Source organism: Nelumbo nucifera, chromosome 1 (assembly GCF_055504915.1).
Source record: "Nelumbo nucifera cultivar China Antique chromosome 1, China Antique-T2T, whole genome shotgun sequence".
Taxonomy (NCBI): domain Eukaryota; kingdom Viridiplantae; phylum Streptophyta; class Magnoliopsida; order Proteales; family Nelumbonaceae; genus Nelumbo; species Nelumbo nucifera.
Window position 1 is genome coordinate 152,793,113 of NC_142649.1, and position 21,688 is coordinate 152,814,800.

Below are 21,688 nucleotides of genomic sequence, written 5' to 3' on the forward strand. Positions count from 1 at the left end.
AATGTTTCCGACGATGATGGATTCTCCTTTGGCTTGGAGCTCCTGTGGAGTTACATGCCCGATCCGTATATGGCCAAAACAGTTCACATATGCATTTGGGATGCGTCATGCGTGTTCCAAACCCGACCCAAATTTTGTTTGGATCATTATTGTTATATTAGGATTGGACTTATTTTTGAATGCGAATCTTTACGGATGCAAGCTCAATAAATACGGGGACAGAAATGGGGTCTGAGATCAGGTTGAACCACTCCATTCCATGACTTGGGTTGGGTTGGAAATTCGTTATATTTTCAATGGGCCTAATCCCTAACCCAAGCCCCTGTAGTTGAACTCCTTTAAATCGGGCCTGGTCCATTGGAAATGTGAATTTTTGGGTCATTTCGATTATTCAATACATGTAATGGCTTCAACCAGTATCCGATTGTTCAAATTCGAACTTGACTCGACTATATTTGGATTGAATAAGTATCCAACTGTCTGATCTGATAATATCCAGTTTGATTAGATTTAAGCATATATGTTCATAACCCATTTTTAGGAGTATTTAGTTCAAAATAACTATTTATTTTGGACTCCACACCAATAAAAGCACTCATTTGTGCTTGGGAAACAAGTCTAAATAAACATGTATTCCCTAAAAATAAGTAATTGAACTTATTTTTAAGTATTTATTCGACTAGTGTTTATTTTCTTTTTATCCCATAACGTCGTTTTGAAAATACCTATACTATCTATATTTTAAATAAGCCAAATTTCACCAAACACACTCATGAATGCTATCAAATAAGTACTCCCACTAGGGGTTTAAAATTTACATTGTACGTGTATTAGTAAAATTGGTTTAAATGTTATATTTTGGTTAAATTATCTTAAATTTAAATTCCATATAAATTATTTTCGTTCATTTTGTTTAAGAAATACGATATTAAAGTCAAATTTAGTTATTTTTATTAATAATATATAATAATTTAATCATTTTTAGTTTAATTTATTAATACTCTACAGACTCCAATGTCCGGTTGCAATCCTAGATCCGATTCGAATTCGAATATAAATGGATCAAATGTGGAAATGCCTACGTCCGATTCGATCCGGTCCGTTTGCAGCCCTACTCCCATATTTGTAAAGGCGGGAAACCGAGAGAACGAGCAGTGAGCGAACGAGAGCGAGAAATGGAGGGAGAAAGAGCAACAGGTGATTTGCAGAGCTTACTGCAGGCCATCAGAGCTTCAGAGGTTGGGTCATTTTAACCTGGATCGTTTTTTTTTTTTTTGCAGTGCAAATTTATGGAATTTCTCTTTTGTTTAATTTTTGTTTATACTTGTTTCTTGTTGGTATGCCTTCAGATTTCAAGTAAAAACCGATTTTTATTCTTCCTTGGGTCATTAACGTTATCTAATCGTAGATAAGAGTGGCAGAAATACATGCATTTGCAGTTATCCGAGAATCCTCCAAACAATTCAGTTGAACATGTATGCGAGGGTCCTGTGGGTTATTTTGTGACAGTTTTGCTTGGCTCTTTGTTTCTGGGGAAATTTTAAAATGGTAAAACTGGATGAAAAGTATGAGAAAATTCATGTCTGAGGATGTTTTCCTTTACAATTCATTGCACAATGGTTTGGTTTATTGCATTAGAAGCAGATTCCTGAGTGTTGAATATTCTAGACATGATATACTTTAGTATAAGAACCTGGAGAACGTGAGAAGTCAGTCATCTGAACCTGTTTGGAGATAGGTTATAGACTAGAGCTATGACTATTTGGAAAATTATGCAGATGATTTTTTTTGTCTGGTTATATGTTAGTATAGTTGCATTCCTTTTTAGTGGTTACCTTTTGGGATTTAGGTTGTGTTTGGTGCCATTGCCGTTTCCACCTGAAACGTTTCGGGTTTACCAATAAAATTAGCATACAACCATTATTGGAGGCTGTTTACAGTTCTAAAAGGCATACCTTAAAAATGCACGTGTAGAAGGCTGTTTTGTAGAAATGTCAAATTGACGTTCCTTGCTTTGGGGGGGGGGGGGTGAAGTCTAATCGTTCTAGCTGAAGTAACTTGTATGCGATGTTAGAAGACATACTTCTCACCAATTTTTATTGATGAACCTAACAATTTTCACGTAGAAACAGCAATGGTACCTGTAGAGAACATTGATATGGGCCCCACAGCTGTGGTCCCACTCTGTCTATAGGGTAGAATGTATCTAGTCACAGCTGTGGTCAATTTATTATTTTGTTATTCTAGTTGTTATTTATTTTTCAGTTTTGTATTGTTATGTATTATGATGTAAACACCAAGGGCAGATGTGTCCTTTCATGTAACTAGCATAACATATAAATATTAACTTAAAGTGGCGGCAGCAGAATTTTGAGATTCTGTTCTTCTCCTCAAAACCTGTGTTCTACTGTTCTCTCATCACTCTTTCTCCTCCTTCTTCTTCACTTTCTCTTCTTTTCGAACCTGAAGTTTCTTAGTGATCAAGATTGATAGCAGTCTTGATCAACTACATGGTATCAGAGCTAAATTAGGGTTTCTCATGTGAGCCTAATACCAGTCGACCACATGAGAATCTCCTAGGACTGGGAGCTGAAAAGGAGGAGTTCGCAAACTGATTCTTGGAGATCGCCAGAAGTGCTAGCAGCTATTAGAAACTTGTTAGGGTTGCAGAGTGTTGGTGGTCAGGAAGGATCAGAGAAGACTAGGGTTCGGGTAACCCTAGAAGGCAGCGAACAATTTTTCCTTGTAAGTTATTTACTTTCTAAGAAGTTATATCAGAGAAGATAGGTTGGACCTATCTGGAGGGGAAGGCCGAACCATTCTAGGGTTTTCTCTCTTTGATTCACTAGGGTTTTACAGCAAACCCTAGGCCGAACTGTCTCAACTGTGTTTCTCTCTACTCTAGGGTTTGAAAGTGATCTTAAGCCCTAGTGTTTGACTAAACCTTGTGATTTATATATACAGATTCTAGGGTTTCTTATTAACCCTACTACAAGTCTATATACACAGTACTGATTGGATTGTGCAACTGAATTGTTCGCTTTAATGATTGATTAAAACCCTAACTCTCCCAAGCATATCAGACCTATTTTAAGCTGTTTTTTTTGAGTCCTAAGGGGTTAGAGCTCTACAGACAGCTACTGTTGTGTTGGCTAGTTGGTTTCAGATCAGATTTATCTCAGTTTGTGCACATACACTGTGAAGACAGATCAGACCCATACTGTTTTTTATTGTGATTGGTAGTCCAAGTGCTGTTTTGAGACTTGACAGAAATGGAGTTTAAAAATCAGGTAGAAGGCAGCCTCGAGAACATCAGTTATGGTAGTGTTTCTGAGATGGGTGGTCAGATTACGACCGTAAAGTTTGATGGATCAAACTATTTGGAATGGGCCCAATTAGCCATGATGGCTATTGGTGGAAGAGGTAAATTAGGGTACCTCTTGGGAGATATGAAAGAACCTCCCAAGGGAGATCCGACATATACCAAGTGGATTCAAGAAAATTACTTGGTTATGACATGGCTGTGTAATTCTATGCAGTCTCATATTAGTCGGAATTATTTGTGGGCAAAGACAGCTAAGGAGATATGGGATGTTATGAAAGAAACTTATTCCCAACCCCTTAATGTTGCCAGAGCATATGAATTGAAATGTGAAGTGAAAAATCTTAAACAATGAGAGAGACCAGTTTCAGTATATTTCTCTACCTTGCAGTCCCTGTGGCGTGAGATTGATCACTTAGAGACTCTTGAGTGGGAGAGTCCCAGAGATGCACAGATATATAGAAAGCAGGTTGAGACAAACTGGGTGTTTGAGTTTCTGGCAGGTCTAAATTCAGAGTATGATATTGTACGACAACAGATTTTGACTAGAGACAGTGTGACTCTCTCTCAGGCATACTCATTTGTACACAGTGAAGAGACCAGAAGGAAGGTTATGATGCAACCTCAGCCCTCCACACCAGCCTTTGTAGCGGTCACACCCAAATCAAGGGGTGATTCAGAAAAGGACAGGAGGAAGGAAGACAAGAAGGATGTGGTATGTGAACATTGTAAGAAGCCCAAACATACAAAAGAAACATGTTGGAAACTGCACCCTCACTTGGTTCCTGCAAAGTTGAGAAGCAAGAAGGGCACTGCTCATGTAGCAGTGAACACTGATTCAACATCCTCATCTGGCACAAAAGGAACATCTTTAGAGACCTTAGCTGCAGTTCGGGCTGCCCTAATACAGTTAGAAAAGGAAGTTGGAAATTCAGCTTAGCCACCGCAGTCTTCATCAGCCCCTGCCACATTTGCCTTCACACATTCAGGTACTCGAGCTTCAGCCTATCATGCCTCAGCTCCAGGTACTACTGAACCTTGTTGGGTAATAGACTCAGGTGCATCTGATCACATGACTAGCTTGCCTTCACTGTTTACTACTTACCACTTGTCTTCTGGTAGGGATAAAGTATTTATTGCTGATGGCTCCCTGATTCCTATTTCTGGAAAGGGTGACATCAAGTTATCAGATACTATCTCCCTGTCATCTGTCTTGCATGTTCCTAAGCTTGATACTAACCTTCTTTCAATCAATAGTATTACCAAGCATATGAACTGCTCAATAACCTTCTTTCCTGACCGATGTGTTTTTCAGGACCTGGAGACGAAGAAGGTGATTGGGACTGGCCGTGAGACAAATGGGATCTATCTGCTCGGGGAGAGGTTCCGTCAGGGAGAGTCAGTTGAGAAGATGTCTTTTGTTTCTCAGAGTGTGAGTCCGGTTATGCCAAAGCATAACCGATTAGGTCATTTGTCTTTTCGGTCTTTATAGAGTCTGTTTCCTGCTTTATTTGAGTCTATTGAGTTGTCTCAGTTACAATGTGAAAGTTGTGAGTTTGCTAAGCATTGTAGAAAGCCTTATTTATTGAGTAATAAAAGGAGTGATAATTCTTTTGACATTGTGCATACTGACGTTTGGGGGCCTTATCATATCCCTTCCATGGGTGGGTACAGATATTTCTTGTTATTTGTTGATGACCATACCCGTTTTTCTTGGGTTTATCTCATGCGTTCACGAGATGAGGTACCTTCCCTGACCCAAAATTTTCACCAAATGATCATAACCCAGTTTGATGCCAAGATCAAAGTTCTCAGATCTGATAACGCAAAGGAATACTTTGCTAAATCATTGACATCTTATCTTCTTCATCATGGGGTTATCCACCAGAGCTCTTACCCTCATACACCTCAGCAGAATGGAGTTGCCGAAAGGAAGAATAGGCACATTTTGGAAGTGGCTAGAAGTCTCATGTTTACTTTCAATGTTCCTATCCGCTTCTGGGGCGATGCTATCCTCACGGCGGTATACCTTATTAATCGGGTTCCTTCCGGGGTCCTTGATATGAGATCTCCTTTTTCCCTCTTACACCCACGTGAGGACTTGTTTTCTATTCCCCTTAAGACATTCGGTTGTACCTGTTTTGTTCAGCTTCTCGGACCCCATCACTCCAAGTTCGAACCCAAAGCCTCCAAATGCATATTCCTTGGTTATGCACAAACTCAAAAGGGTTATTGCTGCTATAATCCTGTCTTAGGGAGAAAGTTTGTCTCCATGGATGTCACTTTCTTTGAGGGGACACCCTATTATCCTCGGGTTTCCCCTCAGGGGGAGAGCAATGAGAGTGGGGGTTTGAGTTCTTGTCTTCAGGGGGAGAGCAGTGAGAGTGGGGCGGTTTCTTTACCTATTCCATTGGGTGATGAGGGCTGCAATGGTGAGGGTAGTCAGAGGGATCAGGAGTTGAGGGAGAGCTGCAATGGTGAGGGTGGTCAGAGGGATCAGGAGTTAAGGGTCTATCACAAGCGGTGCAGGCAGGTTGATCCTGATCATCAGCAGTCCAGGCCAGCTCCAGGTCTAGGTACTACAGTCCCAACCATTTCACCTTCTACAGATGATCTTGACCTTCCGATTGCAGTCCGTAAAGGGAAACGACATTGTACCACATCTACAGCCCATTGTATTTCCCATTTTTTATCCTATGATCGCCTATCTCCTACCTACAGGTCCTACCTTAGTTCCATTTCCAATGTCCCTATTCCAAGAACAGTGCAAGAAGCCCTATCTGTCCCGGAATGGAAAGATGCAATGCAAGTTGAGATGGATGCCCTGTTGAAAACAACACCTGGGAGGTAGTTGATCTGCCCAAAGGAAAGAAACCAGTTGGATGCAGATGGATATTTACGGTGAAGCATAATGCAGATGGATCTATTGAGAGGTATAAAGCTCGGTTAGTTGCAAGAGGGTTTACACAGACTTATGGCATAGATTACTTGGAGACCTTTGCACTGGTAGCCAAGATGACCACTATTCGAGTCCTATTATCCCTTGCAGCAAATCACACTTGGCCTTTATACCAAATGGACGTAAAAAATGCCTTTCTGAATGGAGATCTACAGGAAGAAGTTTACATGCGTTTGCCTCCTGGGTTCTATGATGCAGAGATAGGTAAGAAGGTCTGCTAGTTCAACAAGGCTTTGTATAATTTGAAACAGTCACCTAGGGCTTGGTTCGATAGATTCAGACTAGCCCTTGTGAAGCTTGGTTATGTACAGGCCCAGTCAAATCATACCCTATTCATCAAGAGGGTGGAGTCCTCCTTGACACTATTAGCAGTATATGTTGATGATATTGTGGTCACAGGGAATGATAGCCATGAGATTGAGTCCCTTAAACAGCTCATTCATCACGAATTTGAGGTGAAAGACCTTGGCGCACTCCGGTATTTTTTGGGTATTGAGGTTGCTAGATCCAAACAGGGGATCTTTATCTCTCAGAGGAAATATGTCTTAGATTTGTTGGCAGAAACTGGAAAGTTAGGTGTCAAGCCTGCAAATACACCAATTGAACAGAACCACAGGATTAGTGCCGAGAGTGGGGAACTTCTTGAAGACAAAGTTATGTTCCAGCAATTGGTAGGAAAGCTCCTATTATCTCTGCTTCACTCGGCCAGATATTACTTATGCTGTTAGTGTTGTCAGCCAGTACATGCATTATCCTAGAACCACACATCTTCTTGCGGCAGAAAGAATCTTAGCCTACTTAAAGAGATGCCCGGGTAGGGGTATACTGTTCAAGAACAACAACCACATGAAGGTGGAGGTCTATACAGATGCTGATTGGGCTGGGAGTGTTGATGACAAAAGGTCTACCTCAGGATATTGTGCCCTTGTGGGAGGAAACCTTGTCTCCTGGAGAAGTAAGAAACAAAGTGTTGTCTCCCAGTCAAGTGCTGAAGTAGAATACAGGTCCATGGCCAACGGAGTGGCTGAAATCCTATGGCTAATATCTCTACTTGAGGAGTTGGGTATTGAGTATGAGAAGCCTCTGATGCTGTATTGTGATAATCAAGCAGCCATTAATATAGCACATAATCCAGTGCAGCATGACAGAACCAAACACATTGAAGTTGACCGCCATTTTGTACGAGAGAGGGTCTCATCTCAAGAAGTATGCCTCCCTTACATCACATCTAGTATGCAACTAGCAGACATCCTCACTAAAGTCGTATCAAGAAAGAAGCTAGAAGCAGATCTATCCAAGTTGGGAATGATGAACATTTACTCCCAACTTGAGGGGGAGTGTAGAGAACATTGATGTGGGCCCCACAGCTGTGGTCCCACTCTGTCCGTAGGGTAGAATGTATCTAGTCACAGCTGTGGTCAATTTATTATTCTGTTATTCTAGTTGTTATTTATTTTTCAGTTTTATATTGTTATGTGTTATGATGTAAACACCAAGGGCAGATGTGTCCTTTCATGTAACTAGCATAACATATAAATATTAACTTGTGGCGGTGGCAGAATTTTGAGATTTTGTTCTTCTCCTCAAAACCTGTGTTCTACTGTTCTCTTATCACTCTTTCTCTTCCTTCTTCTTCACTTTCTCTTTTCTTCGAACCTGAAGTTTCTTAGTGATCAAGACTGATGGCAGTCTTGATCAACTACAGTACCAAATATAACCTAATAAATTAAAGGCTTGAATAATTGCTAGCCACAAATATTATCTTTCTCTAGTTCTAAATTCTTATGAGTTGTAATGAGGTTTATGTTTCAAACTTGTGGTTCTTGTACAGCTGGTTGTTAACGATTTGAACTCTTTTGCCCTGCAGGTTGTTGAAAATCGCATCAAACTTATCAATCAACTTGCGCATGTGGACCTTCAAGAGAAGTCTGACCTGCCTTCTCTTGTTGAATGCCTATCAGTATCCATTCTATTCTGCAATTTCATGTTGTTTTCCATGTCATTTGTTTTTCTTTTTCATCTCTCTCTCTCTCTCTATATATATATATTTATTTATATATTTATATAGTTGACATGTTTATTTACCCTACAAACATTTTTACATATATTTATGTGGTATAGGTCTTGTTGAATTTGAAAATATTTAGATAAATGCACAGTTTCATACTTTCATGATATGAGAAAGAAAGTAAAGACTATAGACAAATGTTTATATAATGTAAACATATCCTATATGATTACTGTCTTAGAACTATATTTTCGGTCTAGTATGATGTTTTAAAACATGGAGGTGTGAGACAAAGTGCTGGGAACTTCTGATGCATGAGCCATATGCTTTGAGGGTGATGCCTTAAGCCTCGAGAGATCTCACTATTTTAAGAAGAATTAAGCATGCATTAAAATGGGAAAATGTGCAGAACTGTGAAAAGATGACTAGATTTTATATAAAATGAAGGCATACATGAATCATTCACGATGCAAACAAGGATTACAAGGTGGTGAGAGCTCTTTTGGAATCCTTCTATGGAGAGTTTCTTAATGTAAACCAAAATCTCAAAAGGTTGTTGAAAACCAGATAGTTGAGTGAGTTGTAATGAATAGGAGTATTATAATCCTCTTACTGTTTCTTTTAAGTTAATAAAACATGGGAATTTAACGTATGCTTTGGTAATTTTTTTTGGGAAGATATTTGGGTGGGCTCTCAACCTCTAAAAAATTGTTTCCCCTCCTTGTACTCTATCTCCCTCTTTAAAAGGGAGTCAATTTCAAGATTTCTTTCTCTCCTAGTTCTCCCCTTGTCTTTGAATTGGAACTTTGGGTTTCATAGAGGTTTAAGGGATGATGAATCTGCTTGTGTATCTAAGCTCTTGCTTCTTTTGGACTCTGTTTGTTTGGAACTCTCTAAACCCGATAGAAGAATTTGGACCCTAACTCCTAATGGTTCCTTTACTTGTGCTTCTTATCTCAAGTCCCTCTATTTTGCCCCTCTCTCTTTGGAGTTCCCTGTCAAAGAAATCTGTTCAAAGCCCATTCCCCCTAAAGCAGCTATTTTCTGTTGGGAAGCCTTTTGTGGTAAGATCAATACTATGGAGAACTTGCAAAAGAAGAGCTTTTCTTTGTATATCCCCAAACTATTGTATTTTGTGTAAAGGGCATAATGAGGATCACCATCACTTGTTGTTATCTTTTGCTTTTTCTCCTAATATTTGGAATTGGGTCTTTATGTTGTTTGGATGCTCCAAGAAAAAGAAAGAAATGAAGTAAAGAAGTGCATTTTGACAAGAACAATTCATTGAATAAAAACTTCAGATCTGTTCAGAGGTTATTCTTTTGACGATCTCTGGAAAAGTTGGGCAGAGGTGGCATCCACAGCCCCCAAAAAGAATAGACTACAGATAGAGTGGAAACCTCCTATAGAGGGTGTGGTAAAGCTGAACTTTGATGGCAGCAGCCTAGGCAATCCAGGGCCTTCAGGTTCGGGTATAGGAGGGATCTTAAGAGATAAGGATAGAAACATCCCATCCCTATTCTCAGGATCGGTGGGAGTTGGAGATTCAACAAGGGCTGAGATACTGGCTGTGGTGCAAGGAATACAGGTTGCAAACCAACTAGGAGTGGAAAATCTGATAGTTGAAGGAAATTCTAAGGTGGTAGTGGGTTGGTTGTTGAGTCCAGAAACAGTTCTATGGGGTTACATGGATCTTCTTAAGAAAGTTAATTGGCTCACAAGGAATATGTTAGGCAAACCAACTAGGAGTGGAAAATCTGATAGTTGAGGGAGATTCTAAGGTGGTAGTGGGTTGGTTGTCAAGTCCAGAAACAATTCTATGGGGCTACATGGATCTTCTTAAGAAAGTTAATTGGTTCACAAGGAATATGTCAGTCACCTATCAGTGGGTCAGCAAAACAGCAAATGCCATGGCAGATTCTTTAGCAAAACAAGGGGTCTCAAGGGTTGAGTTATTTTCTGCCACTCTATGATTGTATTCTGTTTAGAGTTTGTTTATGCTTTCACTTCCAAGGGGAGGTAACATCTCGTGCTTCTTCTTAGGGTGAATGCACACTTCCTTTCCTTTTTTTTTTGATAAATGTACACTTCCTTTCTTATTAATAAAATCATTATTCATTTATTCATGTTAGAGTTGGTCGAGTAAGGGTAGCTTAGTCTTTTCATTACATTTTAAGTTATGTGATGAGGTGGCAATTTTGTTTTGCCTTTTTTTAATTCACTTGTCCCATACTTAAGTAGGGGTATATTTGACATTGTACCCTAATTCTAATATAATAAAGATTATGGTTGACTAGGAGGGTTAATTCTCTCTAGTTCGACAACTTCTTCTCCTTCTTCTCTCTCTCTGAACATGACTTATCTGAACCATTGAAACAAGGTATCAGAGCACTAAATACAGGAGAAGGCGGCTGCTGTTTCAAGTACCTGGACCTGCGAGCTCTCCTCTTCTTCTTTTCTTTCCTTTTTTTTTTCTGGACTGTGATCTGAGGTGCATAGGTAGAAGGCTGCAGGCAAATCTTTTTTTTTGGTAATCCAGGACTGTCGCAATCTTCATTACAGGTGTTAGGAAGGTGCGACAGCCCTAGGTTAGTAGTTCTAATATTGCTGTCACCATGAGTGACAGCCCTAGTGGTCGTGTGGTGTTCTAGACCCTCTACTAAGCAGTTTCAAGAGGGTTCTTGGTGGTTGTTGAGTAACAGTTATGGTGGTTGGTTATCAGTAGTGGTGTGAAGATTTTTTTTTTTTTGCTGAAAGAGATGGCCGGGCGGATGTGTTTGAATGGTGGTTTACATCAAGTTTTTTCTTTTCTTTCATTGTGGCTGGTTGAGAGATTGCTGAAGGTGATGTGGAGACTGCTGTAGTGTTGACTTAACAACAGTATTTTTTTGGTGGTTGATAATTCAGAATTAGAAATTGTATTGGGGAAAATAATGGAAGCAACTGGAGATGGTGGTGGTGATCAGAAATCTAGTGTGATGATCCCCTCAGACTATCTAGGTGTGCAGATGATATCAATTAAACTTAGTGGTGACAATTATGTGCCATGGGCCAAGTCAGTGGAGGTTTTTCTCAAGGCCAAGAGGAAGGTGAAACATGTGAAGGAGGATAAACCATCAGTTGAATCTCCAGGGTTTGATGATTGGGAAAAGAATATGCCCAAATCATGACATGGTTGTGGAACAGTATGGAACCCAAGATAAGTGCCAACTTTATGTTCTTAGATACAACCAAGGAAATATGGGAACATGCCAAGAAACTTTATTTTGGATAGGACAATACTACGAGAGTATATCAGCTTTATTATGAGTATTTCAATTTGCAGCAAGGAAATCAAACCCTAGAAGAGTATTATGCCAGTATGAGGAACCTCAGAAATGAACTCAACGTCTATCATCCCCTAACTCCAGATGTTAAAATTCAGCAACAACAAAGGGAGCAACTAGATGTAACTAGGTTCTTAGTGGGGCTAACATTAGGATATGAACCAGTTAGAGCGAGATATTGGGAGGTTCTGTTCTTCCTACACTCGTGGAGGTATTTGCTCGGTTTCGTAGGATTTCATTGGGACCCACAGAGAATATCATAGCGCCTGACAGATTGGTGTTTGTTGTAGCGAGAGGAGGTGGACGTGGTAATAGAGAGGGAGGACATGCATTTTGAGGAGGCCGTGGTAGTCCCATGTTTGGTCGTGGTGGTGGAAGTGGTGGAGGTCGTGACTCATGGGGAGGTCGTGGTAGAGGAAGAGGGAACACTACTAGAAAGTGTACACATTGTGGTAAAGATGGACATACAATTAATTTCAATTATGATTTACATGGGTTAATCATGCGGTTGCTGGTGGTGGTGATGTGAGTAATAACCAACAGATAGATCAAACACCTTCCACATCTACATCTGCTTCCGGGAAGGAGATGATGAGTGTACCACGAGATGAGTATGAGAGGTTCCTTTAGGCCACTTCACAACATAACACTGCTACTCTTGCACACTCAAGTATGGCCTGTCTGGCATCCAAACCTTCTCACTGGATTATTGATTCTGGAGCCTTTGATCACATGACCGGGACTCCAAGTGTGTTTTCTTCCCCCTTTAAAACTTCCACATCAGAAACTACTACCCTGGCCAATGGTTCTTCTTCCCCATTTGTAGTGTTGGTAGTGTTGACACTGCATCTCTTTCTTTATCATTTGTTCTATATGTGCCTAAATTTCCATTTAACCTCATGTCAGATGTCAGTTAGTAAATTAACTAAGGCCTTTCATTGCTCTATCACATTTTACCCTCCATCTTGTGTTTTTCAGGATCTCAAGACGGGGAAGAAGATTGGTGGAGGGCATGAAGCCGGTGGGTTGTATTATCTTGATGGTGGTGGATCTTCAGTTTCACTTCAAACTTCCTTGACTCCTCTCCAATGGCATTGTTGGCTGGGATATCCATCTCTCAAGGCTCTCAAGCTACTGGTTCCTTCTTTGAGTCATTTGTCTTCTCTACAGTGTGAGTTGTGTCAGTATGGGAAACACCATCGGGTTTCCTTCAGTCTTAGGGTTGATAGTCGTATGTTGAGTCATTTTGCTTTAGTCTATTTAGATGTTTGGGGTCCGATTAAAATTGAGTCCTATAATGGTTACAAGTATTTTGTCATTTTTATTAATGATTGTTCAAGGATGACATGGATTTATTTAATGAAAGAAATGAGTGAATTGTTTTCTATTTTTCAAAAATTCCATGCTGAAATATGTATGCAATTTGGTGTTCCAATAAAAGTTATTCGTTCTGATAATGGTCACGAATACTTTTTTACCTCATTTCAACAATATTTGGAACGTGGCATCATTCATCAGACTTCATGTGCATCCACCCTCAACAAAATGGGGTGGTTGAACGGAAGAACCGTCATCTTCTTGAGATTGCTCAGTCTATCCTTCATCATATGAACGTTCCTAAACGTTTTTGGAGTGACGCAGTGCTTACTACTTGTTTCCTCATTAATCGTATGCCCTCCTTCATCCTTCATGGTCGGTCTCCCTTTTCTATTTTGTTCCTCATTGTCTCCCTTTCCATTAACTCCCCAAGTCTTTGGGTGTGTGTGATATGTTCATAATCTGAGTCTTGGTTTACACAAGCTGGACACACTCTATTAAGTGTATCTTTCTTGGTTATTCTCGAACCCAAAAAGGGTACAAGTGTTACAATCTTATCACTCGGAAGTCATTTGTCTGCCTTGATGTCACCTTTTTTAAGTCCATACAGTTCTTCTAGAGTCCTGATGTATCGTCCTCTTCACCATTGATACCTCTTCCTCTTCTAGTTGGTGATCCCATTTCGGTTGTTCCTGTTATGTCTGAACCTTCACCTCCTCCAGTGCAAATTCTTACTGAATGACCACCGATCCGACACACGTGTACTCATTGACAGACACCGACACCTCCTCCAGCTTCTACCTTGTCTATGGATCTTGTTCCAGTGTTGCCTACCCCTTTTGAACTTGATCTTCCCATTGCATTATGGAAAGGTAAACTTAGTCGTACCCTACATCCCATTTCCAATTATGTTTCTGTCTCTCACCTTTCCATGTCACATTGCCAGTTTGTTTCTCTGTTGTCCTCTATATCTATACCCAAGGATGTCCAAGAGGCTTTTACTTCACCCGGGTGGCGTCAAGCAATGGAGGAGGAACTCTTTACTCTTCAACATAATCACACATGGGAGCTCACCACTCTTCCTCCAGGTAAGCATGTTGTAGGTTGTAAATGGGTGTATACTATTAAATATTTACCAGATGGTAGTGTGGAACGGTTGAAGGCCCGACTGGTTGCTAAAGGTTATTCTCAGTTATATGGGGTGGACTATATCGAAACCTTCTCCCCTATGGCTAAGATTGGTTCAGTTCGTGTCTTAACTTCCTTGGCAGTTATGTATGATTGGCCTTTGTTTCAGCTTGACATTAAAAATGCCTTCTTCCATGGTGACCTTGTGGTGGAGGTCTATATGGAGCAACCACTAGGGTTTGTTGCTCTAGGGGAGGATGGTAAGGTGTGTAGACTAAAAAAGGCAATTTATGGGCTGAAACAATCTCCTCGTGCTTGGTTTGGGAAGTTTAGTGAAATGGTGAAAAATTTTAGAATGAAACAATGTTAGGTCGACCATTTAGTGTTCAACTATGATTCTGAAGCTAGAAAGAGCTTATTAGTGATTTATGTGGATGATATAGTCATAACTGGTAGTGACAAATTAAGGATTGACAAACTAAAGGCCTTTCTGCAAGACCATTTCCAAACAAAATATTATGATTTGGCCTGCCCTTGAGTTCTGTTAGTCTGATAACTGCCAAGAAGAGAGAAGAAGAAAGAAGAAAGAGAGAAAAGTGGAGAAAAGGAGAAAAGAAAAGTCTGGTTCGAATGAGATAAAAAATTACCTCTCCCATTTGGCCAGACATGTTTTATATTACTAACATAATGGAAAAGACACATGTGCCCTTACTTGAGTAAGGGACACTAGTTCTAATATAATATTACAGATCAACAACCTCAACATAAGTATAAAGACAGAAATACCCCTACATACTCAACACTAACACTCCCCCTCAAGCTGGTGAGTATATATCATATAATCCCAGCTTGTTACATATGTAGTCCACTCTTACTCGACTCAACCCTTTAGTAAATAAGTTTGCCCACTGGTTCCCTGTGTTAACATATGCAGTGTCTATCACTCTATTCAGCACCTTCTCTCTCTCACAAAGTGACAGTCAACCTCTATGTGCTTGATTCTTTCATGAAACACCAGATTAGAAGAAATATGAACTGTAGCCTGATTGTCACAGTAGAGCTTCATTGGAGTGTTAACATTGTATCCTATCTCTTGTAGAAGGTTCCTTAACCACACTAATTCACAAGTAGTATGTGCCATAGCTCTATATTCTGCCTCTGCACTGCTTCTCGCCACGACTGTCTGCTTCTTACTTTTCTCTGTCACCAGATTACCCCCAAGAAAAATGCAATAGCCAGTGGTAGACCTCCTATCAGACATAGAACCGGCCCAGTCAACATCAGTATATCCTTCTATTTCAAGATTTCCACCACTTTTGTATATCAAACCATGACCAGGAGCCCCTTTTAAATACCTCACAATTCTTAGAACCGCACCCCAATGAGGAACCCGAGGTTTTTGCATGAACTGACTTACCACACTAACCGCAAATGAAATATCTGACCGAGTTAGTTCAGTTTACCTACGAGTTGCCAGTATCTGCCAGGGTCTTTAAACACTTCACCCATATCACTGCTCAACTTAGTATTTGTTTCCATAGGTGTTTTAGCTGGTTTAGCACCTAACAAACTTGTTTCCTCCAGCAAATCAAGCACATATTTTCTCTGAAACAAATTAATACCATGCTTAGACATTGCTACTTCTATCACCAAGAAATATTTCAATTTACCAAGTTCCTTTGTTTGAAAATGTTTTTGTAGAAAAGTCTTCAACCTATCAATGCCCATTTTATCATTCTCGGTAATAACAATATCATCTACATGCATCACCAATAGGAATTTTTCCTGCCTGAGAGTCATGACTGAAGATTGAATGATCAACTTGGCACTGTTTCATACCAAACTTCTTTACTACCTCACTGCACCTACCAAACCATGCTCGAGGAGACTGTTTAAGCACGTAAATAGCTTTCTTTAGTTTGCATACCTTACCATCCTCCCCCTGAGCAACAAACCCTGATGGTTGCTCCATATATACCTCCTCGAGCAAATCACCATGCAAGAAAGCATTCTTGATATCAAGCTGATGGAGGGGCCAATCATACATAGCAGTAAGAGAGATCACAACACGAACCGAACCTATCTTAGCAACTGGGGAGAAGGTCTCTGTGTAGTCAATACCATAGGTTTGGGAGTATCCTTTTGCAACCAATCTAGCTTTTAGGTGCTCTACATTACCATCAGGTAAATACTTAACAGTATAAACCCACTTACAACCAACAACCTACTTCCCAGGAAGAAGAGTGGTGATATCCCAAGTATGATTATGAGTTAGAGTTGAGAGTTCTTCTTCCATTGCACGGCACCACCCTGGAGAGGGAAGGGCTTCTTGGACATCCTTAGGGACAACAACTGAGGATAACAAAGAGATAAATTGGCGATGGGAAGCGGAAAGGTGAGTGAGTGAAACATAATTAGAAATAGGATGAAGGGTACAAGTGCGTTTACCTTTCCACAAGGCAATGGGAAGATCAATATCAGATATTGGGTTTGGGGCTGGTGTGGAGACAACTGTCGGATTTGTCGACGTTGATGGAGCTGGAGGAGTAGCAGTCGGTACATGTGGGCGATGTGTATACACTTGACGAATAGGTGGCCGTTCAACAGGTGGTGGCACTAGAGGCAAGGATTTGGTCACAGCTGGAACAAGGGGAACAAAATCCACAACTGGAAGTGGAAGAGGATGAGGTGATGAGGAGGAAGAAGCATCACCGGACCCCAAGAAAAACGTAGACTCAAAGAAGGTAACGTCAGCACATACAAAGGAACGTCGAGAACTAGGATGATAACACATACCCTTTCTGGGTCCGGGAATAGCCAAGGAAGATGCACTTAATGGATCGTGCATCTAACTTGTCTTTCCTAGGGCCCAGATTATGGATGAAGCAGACAAACCCAAAAACCCGAGGAGAAAGAGGAAACAGAGACAAGGTAGTGAATGGGGAATGACCATCAAGGATAGACGTGGGCATCCAATTAATCAAGAAGCAAGAAGTAAGCACTGCATCACTCCAAAAGGGTTTGGGAACATTCATGTGATGTATGAGGGATCGAGCTGTTTCCAAAAGATGATGATTCTTTCTCTCAGCCACCCCATTTTGTTGTGGGGTGTAGGTATATGAGGTCTGATGTATAATGCCATGTTGGTCCAAGTATTCTTGAAATGATGAAGAGAAATATTCACGGCCATTATCGGAACAAAAAATTTTAATGTGAACACCAAATTGGTTGCGAATCTCAGCATAAAATTTTTGGAAGATGATAAACAATTCACTCCTTTTTTTCATTAAATAGAGCCACGTCATCCTTGAATAATCATCAACAAAAATGACAAAATATCTATATCCATTGTATGACATCACTTTATAAGGACCCCAAACATCTGAATGAACCAAAGAAAAAGGACTCGACACATGGTTATCAACCCTAGGACTAAAGGGAACACGATGATGTTTCCCCAACTAACACGACTGACAATCTAAAACAGAAAGTTGACTCAATGAAGGAATCAAAGACTTCAAAACTTTCAGCGAGGGATGACCAAATCGACAGTGCCACTGGAGAGGAGAGAGAGATGATTGGAGAGCTGTTGATGTTCTTCCACTACCGTCAAGATAATACAATCCACCAACTTCATGCCCTCCACCAATCTTCATCCCCGTCTTGAGATCCTGAAAAACACACGAAGAAGGGTAAAAAGTAATAGAGCAATTGAGTGATTTGGTCAACTTATTAATAGACATAAGGTTAAACGGAAATTTAGGGACATACAAAACCGAGGATAAAGATAAGGGGGTCATGCTAACATTGCCAACACCACAAATGGAGGATGTGGAACCATTAGCAAGGGTAACAGATTGTAATGTTGAGCAATGAGAGAGGGAAGAAAACACACTTGGAGTTCCGGTCATGTGATCGGAAGCTCCAGAGTCAATAATCCAGGGATTGGGTGTGGATGCCAAACAAGCCAAACCTGAGTGTGCGAAAGTAGCCGTGTTCTGTTGAGATGTGGATTGGACAAACCTCTCATACTCATCACGGGAAACACTTACCATCTCCTTCTCGGGAACATTTGTGGATGTAGGAGGCATCTGATCAGCTGAACTGCTCTCCTGTTTGAAACTGGTGTCACTAGTCATGGCATGATTGGCCCAAGTTGAGGGTAGACCATGCAAGTCATAGCAATAACTAATGGTATGTCCATCCGTACCACAATGAGTACATCTCCTTGGACCCGAGCCATGGGCTCCCCCTGAATCTCTACCTCCAGTACGACCACCACCACGGTTATATGTAGGTCCACCACCACCACTCCGGCCATATAGCAGACCACTGCTACCACTACGGCCAGACTGAGCTCCCTGAGCTCCACCTCTAACACCACGGCCCCTTGATACTGCAAAGGCTGATCTATCAGAAACATTAGAGTTCTCAGTACATCCAATGGAAGTCCTCCGAAGTCGAGCAAACACCTCTTCTAAGGAAGGGAGAGCTGACCCTCCTAGTATCTGAGCCCGCACTAGTTCATACTCAGATTTCAGCCCCACCAAAAATCGAGTCACATCAAGCTGTTCTCTCTGTTGTTGCTGAATTTTGACATCAAAAGTGAGGGGGTGATAAACATTCAACTCATTACGAATGTTTCTCATACTAGCATAGTACTCCTCAAGACTCTGATTGCCCTGTTGCAGATTAAAGTATTCCTGATACAGCTGATATGCTCTGGTTGTATTGTCTTGACCAGAATACAACTTCTTAGCATGGTCCCACACATCTTTGACAGTGTCAAGAAACATGAAATTTACACTAATCTTGGGTTCCATACTGTTCCATAACCACGTGATAATCTGTGCATCATCTTGTTCCCAGTCATCATACTCATGAGAATCAGTGGAGGGTTTCTCCTCCCTTGTGTGTTTCACCTTCTTCTTTGCCTTCAGAAAAACTTCTACAGATTTAGCCCAAGGTACATAATTCTCTCCATTCAGTTTAATGGAGGTCATTTGAACATTCAGGTAGTCAGTAGGTATCATCACATTAGATTTGCCATCACTGTTATCTCCCATTGCTGAATTCTGTTATTACTGAATTCGGCACACTGCACACTACTTGATCACACTGGTTTCGGCACTTTTTATTGCTGAAGATTGCACTCTTTACACCACAAACCCTACCCCACGACTACTTGAAATCTCACGACACTATATGAGGACCACTCCCCCTTCGAATCACACTAAAAAACAGCATCAACCCTAGCATACTACAGTCTGAAACCCCACCATACGATCTGAAACATACTTCCTATTTGATTCATAACAAAAATATGCATAGAAATCTCTTACCTCATCACCCGAAAAGCAAACCACACAAAAAGAAACCAGACCACACAAGACACCCACTGCACCACACGAATCAACCCTCTTCTCTTCATCGATTAGGGGAGGGCTTCTTAGGTGTGAAACCAGTTGAAACAACCATGGAACCAAATGCTAAGTTGAGCAGTGATACAGGTGAAATGTTTGATGATCCTAAAAGATATAGATGGTTAGTGGGGAAGTTGAACTACCTAAACCATTACCAGACCAGACACCTCCTTTGCTGTTAGTGTGGTGAGCCAATTTATGCAAAATCCCTGAGTACCTCACTGGGATGCAGTTCTTAGAATTGTACGGTACTTGAATGGAGCTCCAGGTCATGGGTTATTGTACAAACCAAGGGGAGACTTGAAATAGTTGGGTATATAGATGTAGATTGGGCAGACTCAGTGTCTGACTGGAGATCCACTACAGGTTATTACACGTTTCTTGGAGGAAATCTGGTGACGTGGAAGAGTAAGAAGTAGATTGTTGTGGCAAGGAGTAGTGCTGAAGCTGAATATAGGGCCATGGCATACACCACATGTGAATTAGTATGGCTGAAAAATCTTCTGCAAGAGGTTGGATTCTCAATGAACAAACCTATGAGATTGTATTGTGACAACTAAGCTGCAATCCACATCTCATCTAATCCGGTTTTCCATGAGAGAACAAAACACATAAAAGTTGATTGCCATTTTGTGAGGGAAAAAGTCCTTACTGGAGAGATAAGTACAAAACATGAGTTTAGGTGATTAATGGGCAAACTTGTTTACAAAAGGTTTGAGTTCAGGGAGAGTGAACTATATATGTAACAAGCTGGGATTATATGGCATATATTCTCCAGCTTGAGAGAGAGTGTTAGAGTTGGTCGAGTAAGGGTAGCTTAGTCTTTTCATTATATTTTATGTGATGAGGTGGCAATTCTGTTTTGTCTTTTTTAATTCACTTAGAGGGTTAATTCTTTCTAGTTTGACAACTTCTTCTCCTTCTCTCTCTCTCTCTGAACAGGACTTATCTGAACCATTGGAACAATTCAAAAAAAGAAAAAACATGGGAATGTGGTATGAATTGACCTATTCTCATCTGTGTGATATCTTCTCTTCTATCTCTTTTTCCTTCCTCTCATTACATTTCTTTCTTTCTTTCTCGACCTGGATTGGTAATTTTACCTTTGGTTTACTACTTGATATCAGAGCCAGGAACAATCTTCACTCTTTCTCTACTTTGAGGATATCAGGGACTGGTGTTATCATGGAGCTCAGATGATATCTGACCTGCATAGAAAGGAAAGAGGCTTCTACAGTTTGATACAAGACTATTTATTGGATTTAAACACATTTACCATGATTTTCTGAGAACTATAAGCATTTTTTTTTTCATTTCGCATCCCAAATTCAAGAAGATACATGACCAATTTTCTTCTTCCACCTTTTCTTTTCTTCTTTTCCTATAAAGAAATAGGGGTTCAGCCCTTATATTTTTTGAAATTTCTTTTCTTCTTTTTTTTTTTCTCGTGAATATGTTGATTTTCTATACTTTAACATGAAGTTTATACTTTTCTCATGAAAATTATGGATAATTATTAAGGAAATATGATTATGGAACCTAAGGAACTACCCTAGGATACATATTTTTACTTCAAAAAATCTATTGCCTAGGCGACAAGGCGCTCCCCTTGTTGCCTAGCCTTGCCCTGGTGCCTTGAAAACTATGGTTGAAGCCAACTAATTCCTCCATTGATCCAAATCACAAATTAGGTGACTTTCATGGTTAGTTTGTCAATAATGTGAAACAATTTTAGAGATTTGTGGGAAGGCTCTTATATTGTGAGTGTTCTTAGTTAGTTCATGCATGCCCCTAAGACCACCCACTTAGAAATAGCTGAGAGAATCCTTGGATATCTTAAGAATTTCCCAAGTGCTGGTTTGTTGCTCTAGAAGCATGGGCATTTGAAAGTTGAGGTGTATACAAATGTAGATTGGGCAGGATAATTTTTTTTTTAAGGATAAAAAGAAATTTCATTAAACTGAAAAAAGCAATACATCTCAAAATGCTTGTTGTCTAGTTGACAAACCAAGAACATAACAGAATTACACTGTAAAAGAGTCAAAATTACAAGGATTCAGTTCCAAAGTGCTTCAAATACCTCTGAAAACCATAAAATTTACAGCTTCCCCTGATACCCTTGAAGCTTTAAGCTCCACCCAATCTCCTCCTTCTTCACCCTATACTTTGAAGCATGATCCTCACTATCTCCCTCTTCCACCCCTC

At 40.4% G+C, this 21,688-nt stretch overlaps 1 protein-coding gene across 3 annotated transcripts in view; it reads left to right on the forward strand.

Moving 5' to 3' along the window:
* The first annotated feature begins 1,100 nt into the window (after nucleotides 1-1,100).
* The window catches only part of LOC104589151 (holliday junction resolvase), a 44,055-nt gene continuing 23,467 nt past the window's right edge, over nucleotides 1,101-21,688 (forward strand). For all 3 annotated transcript variants that reach the window (XM_019196278.2, XM_019196283.2, XM_019196284.2), the window contains exons 1-2: nucleotides 1,101-1,238; nucleotides 8,149-8,241. In XM_019196278.2, the coding sequence (XP_019051823.2) occupies nucleotides 1,176-1,238; nucleotides 8,149-8,241 (156 nt within the window). In that variant the 5' untranslated portion in view covers nucleotides 1,101-1,175. The remainder of the gene's footprint in view (nucleotides 1,239-8,148; nucleotides 8,242-21,688) is intronic.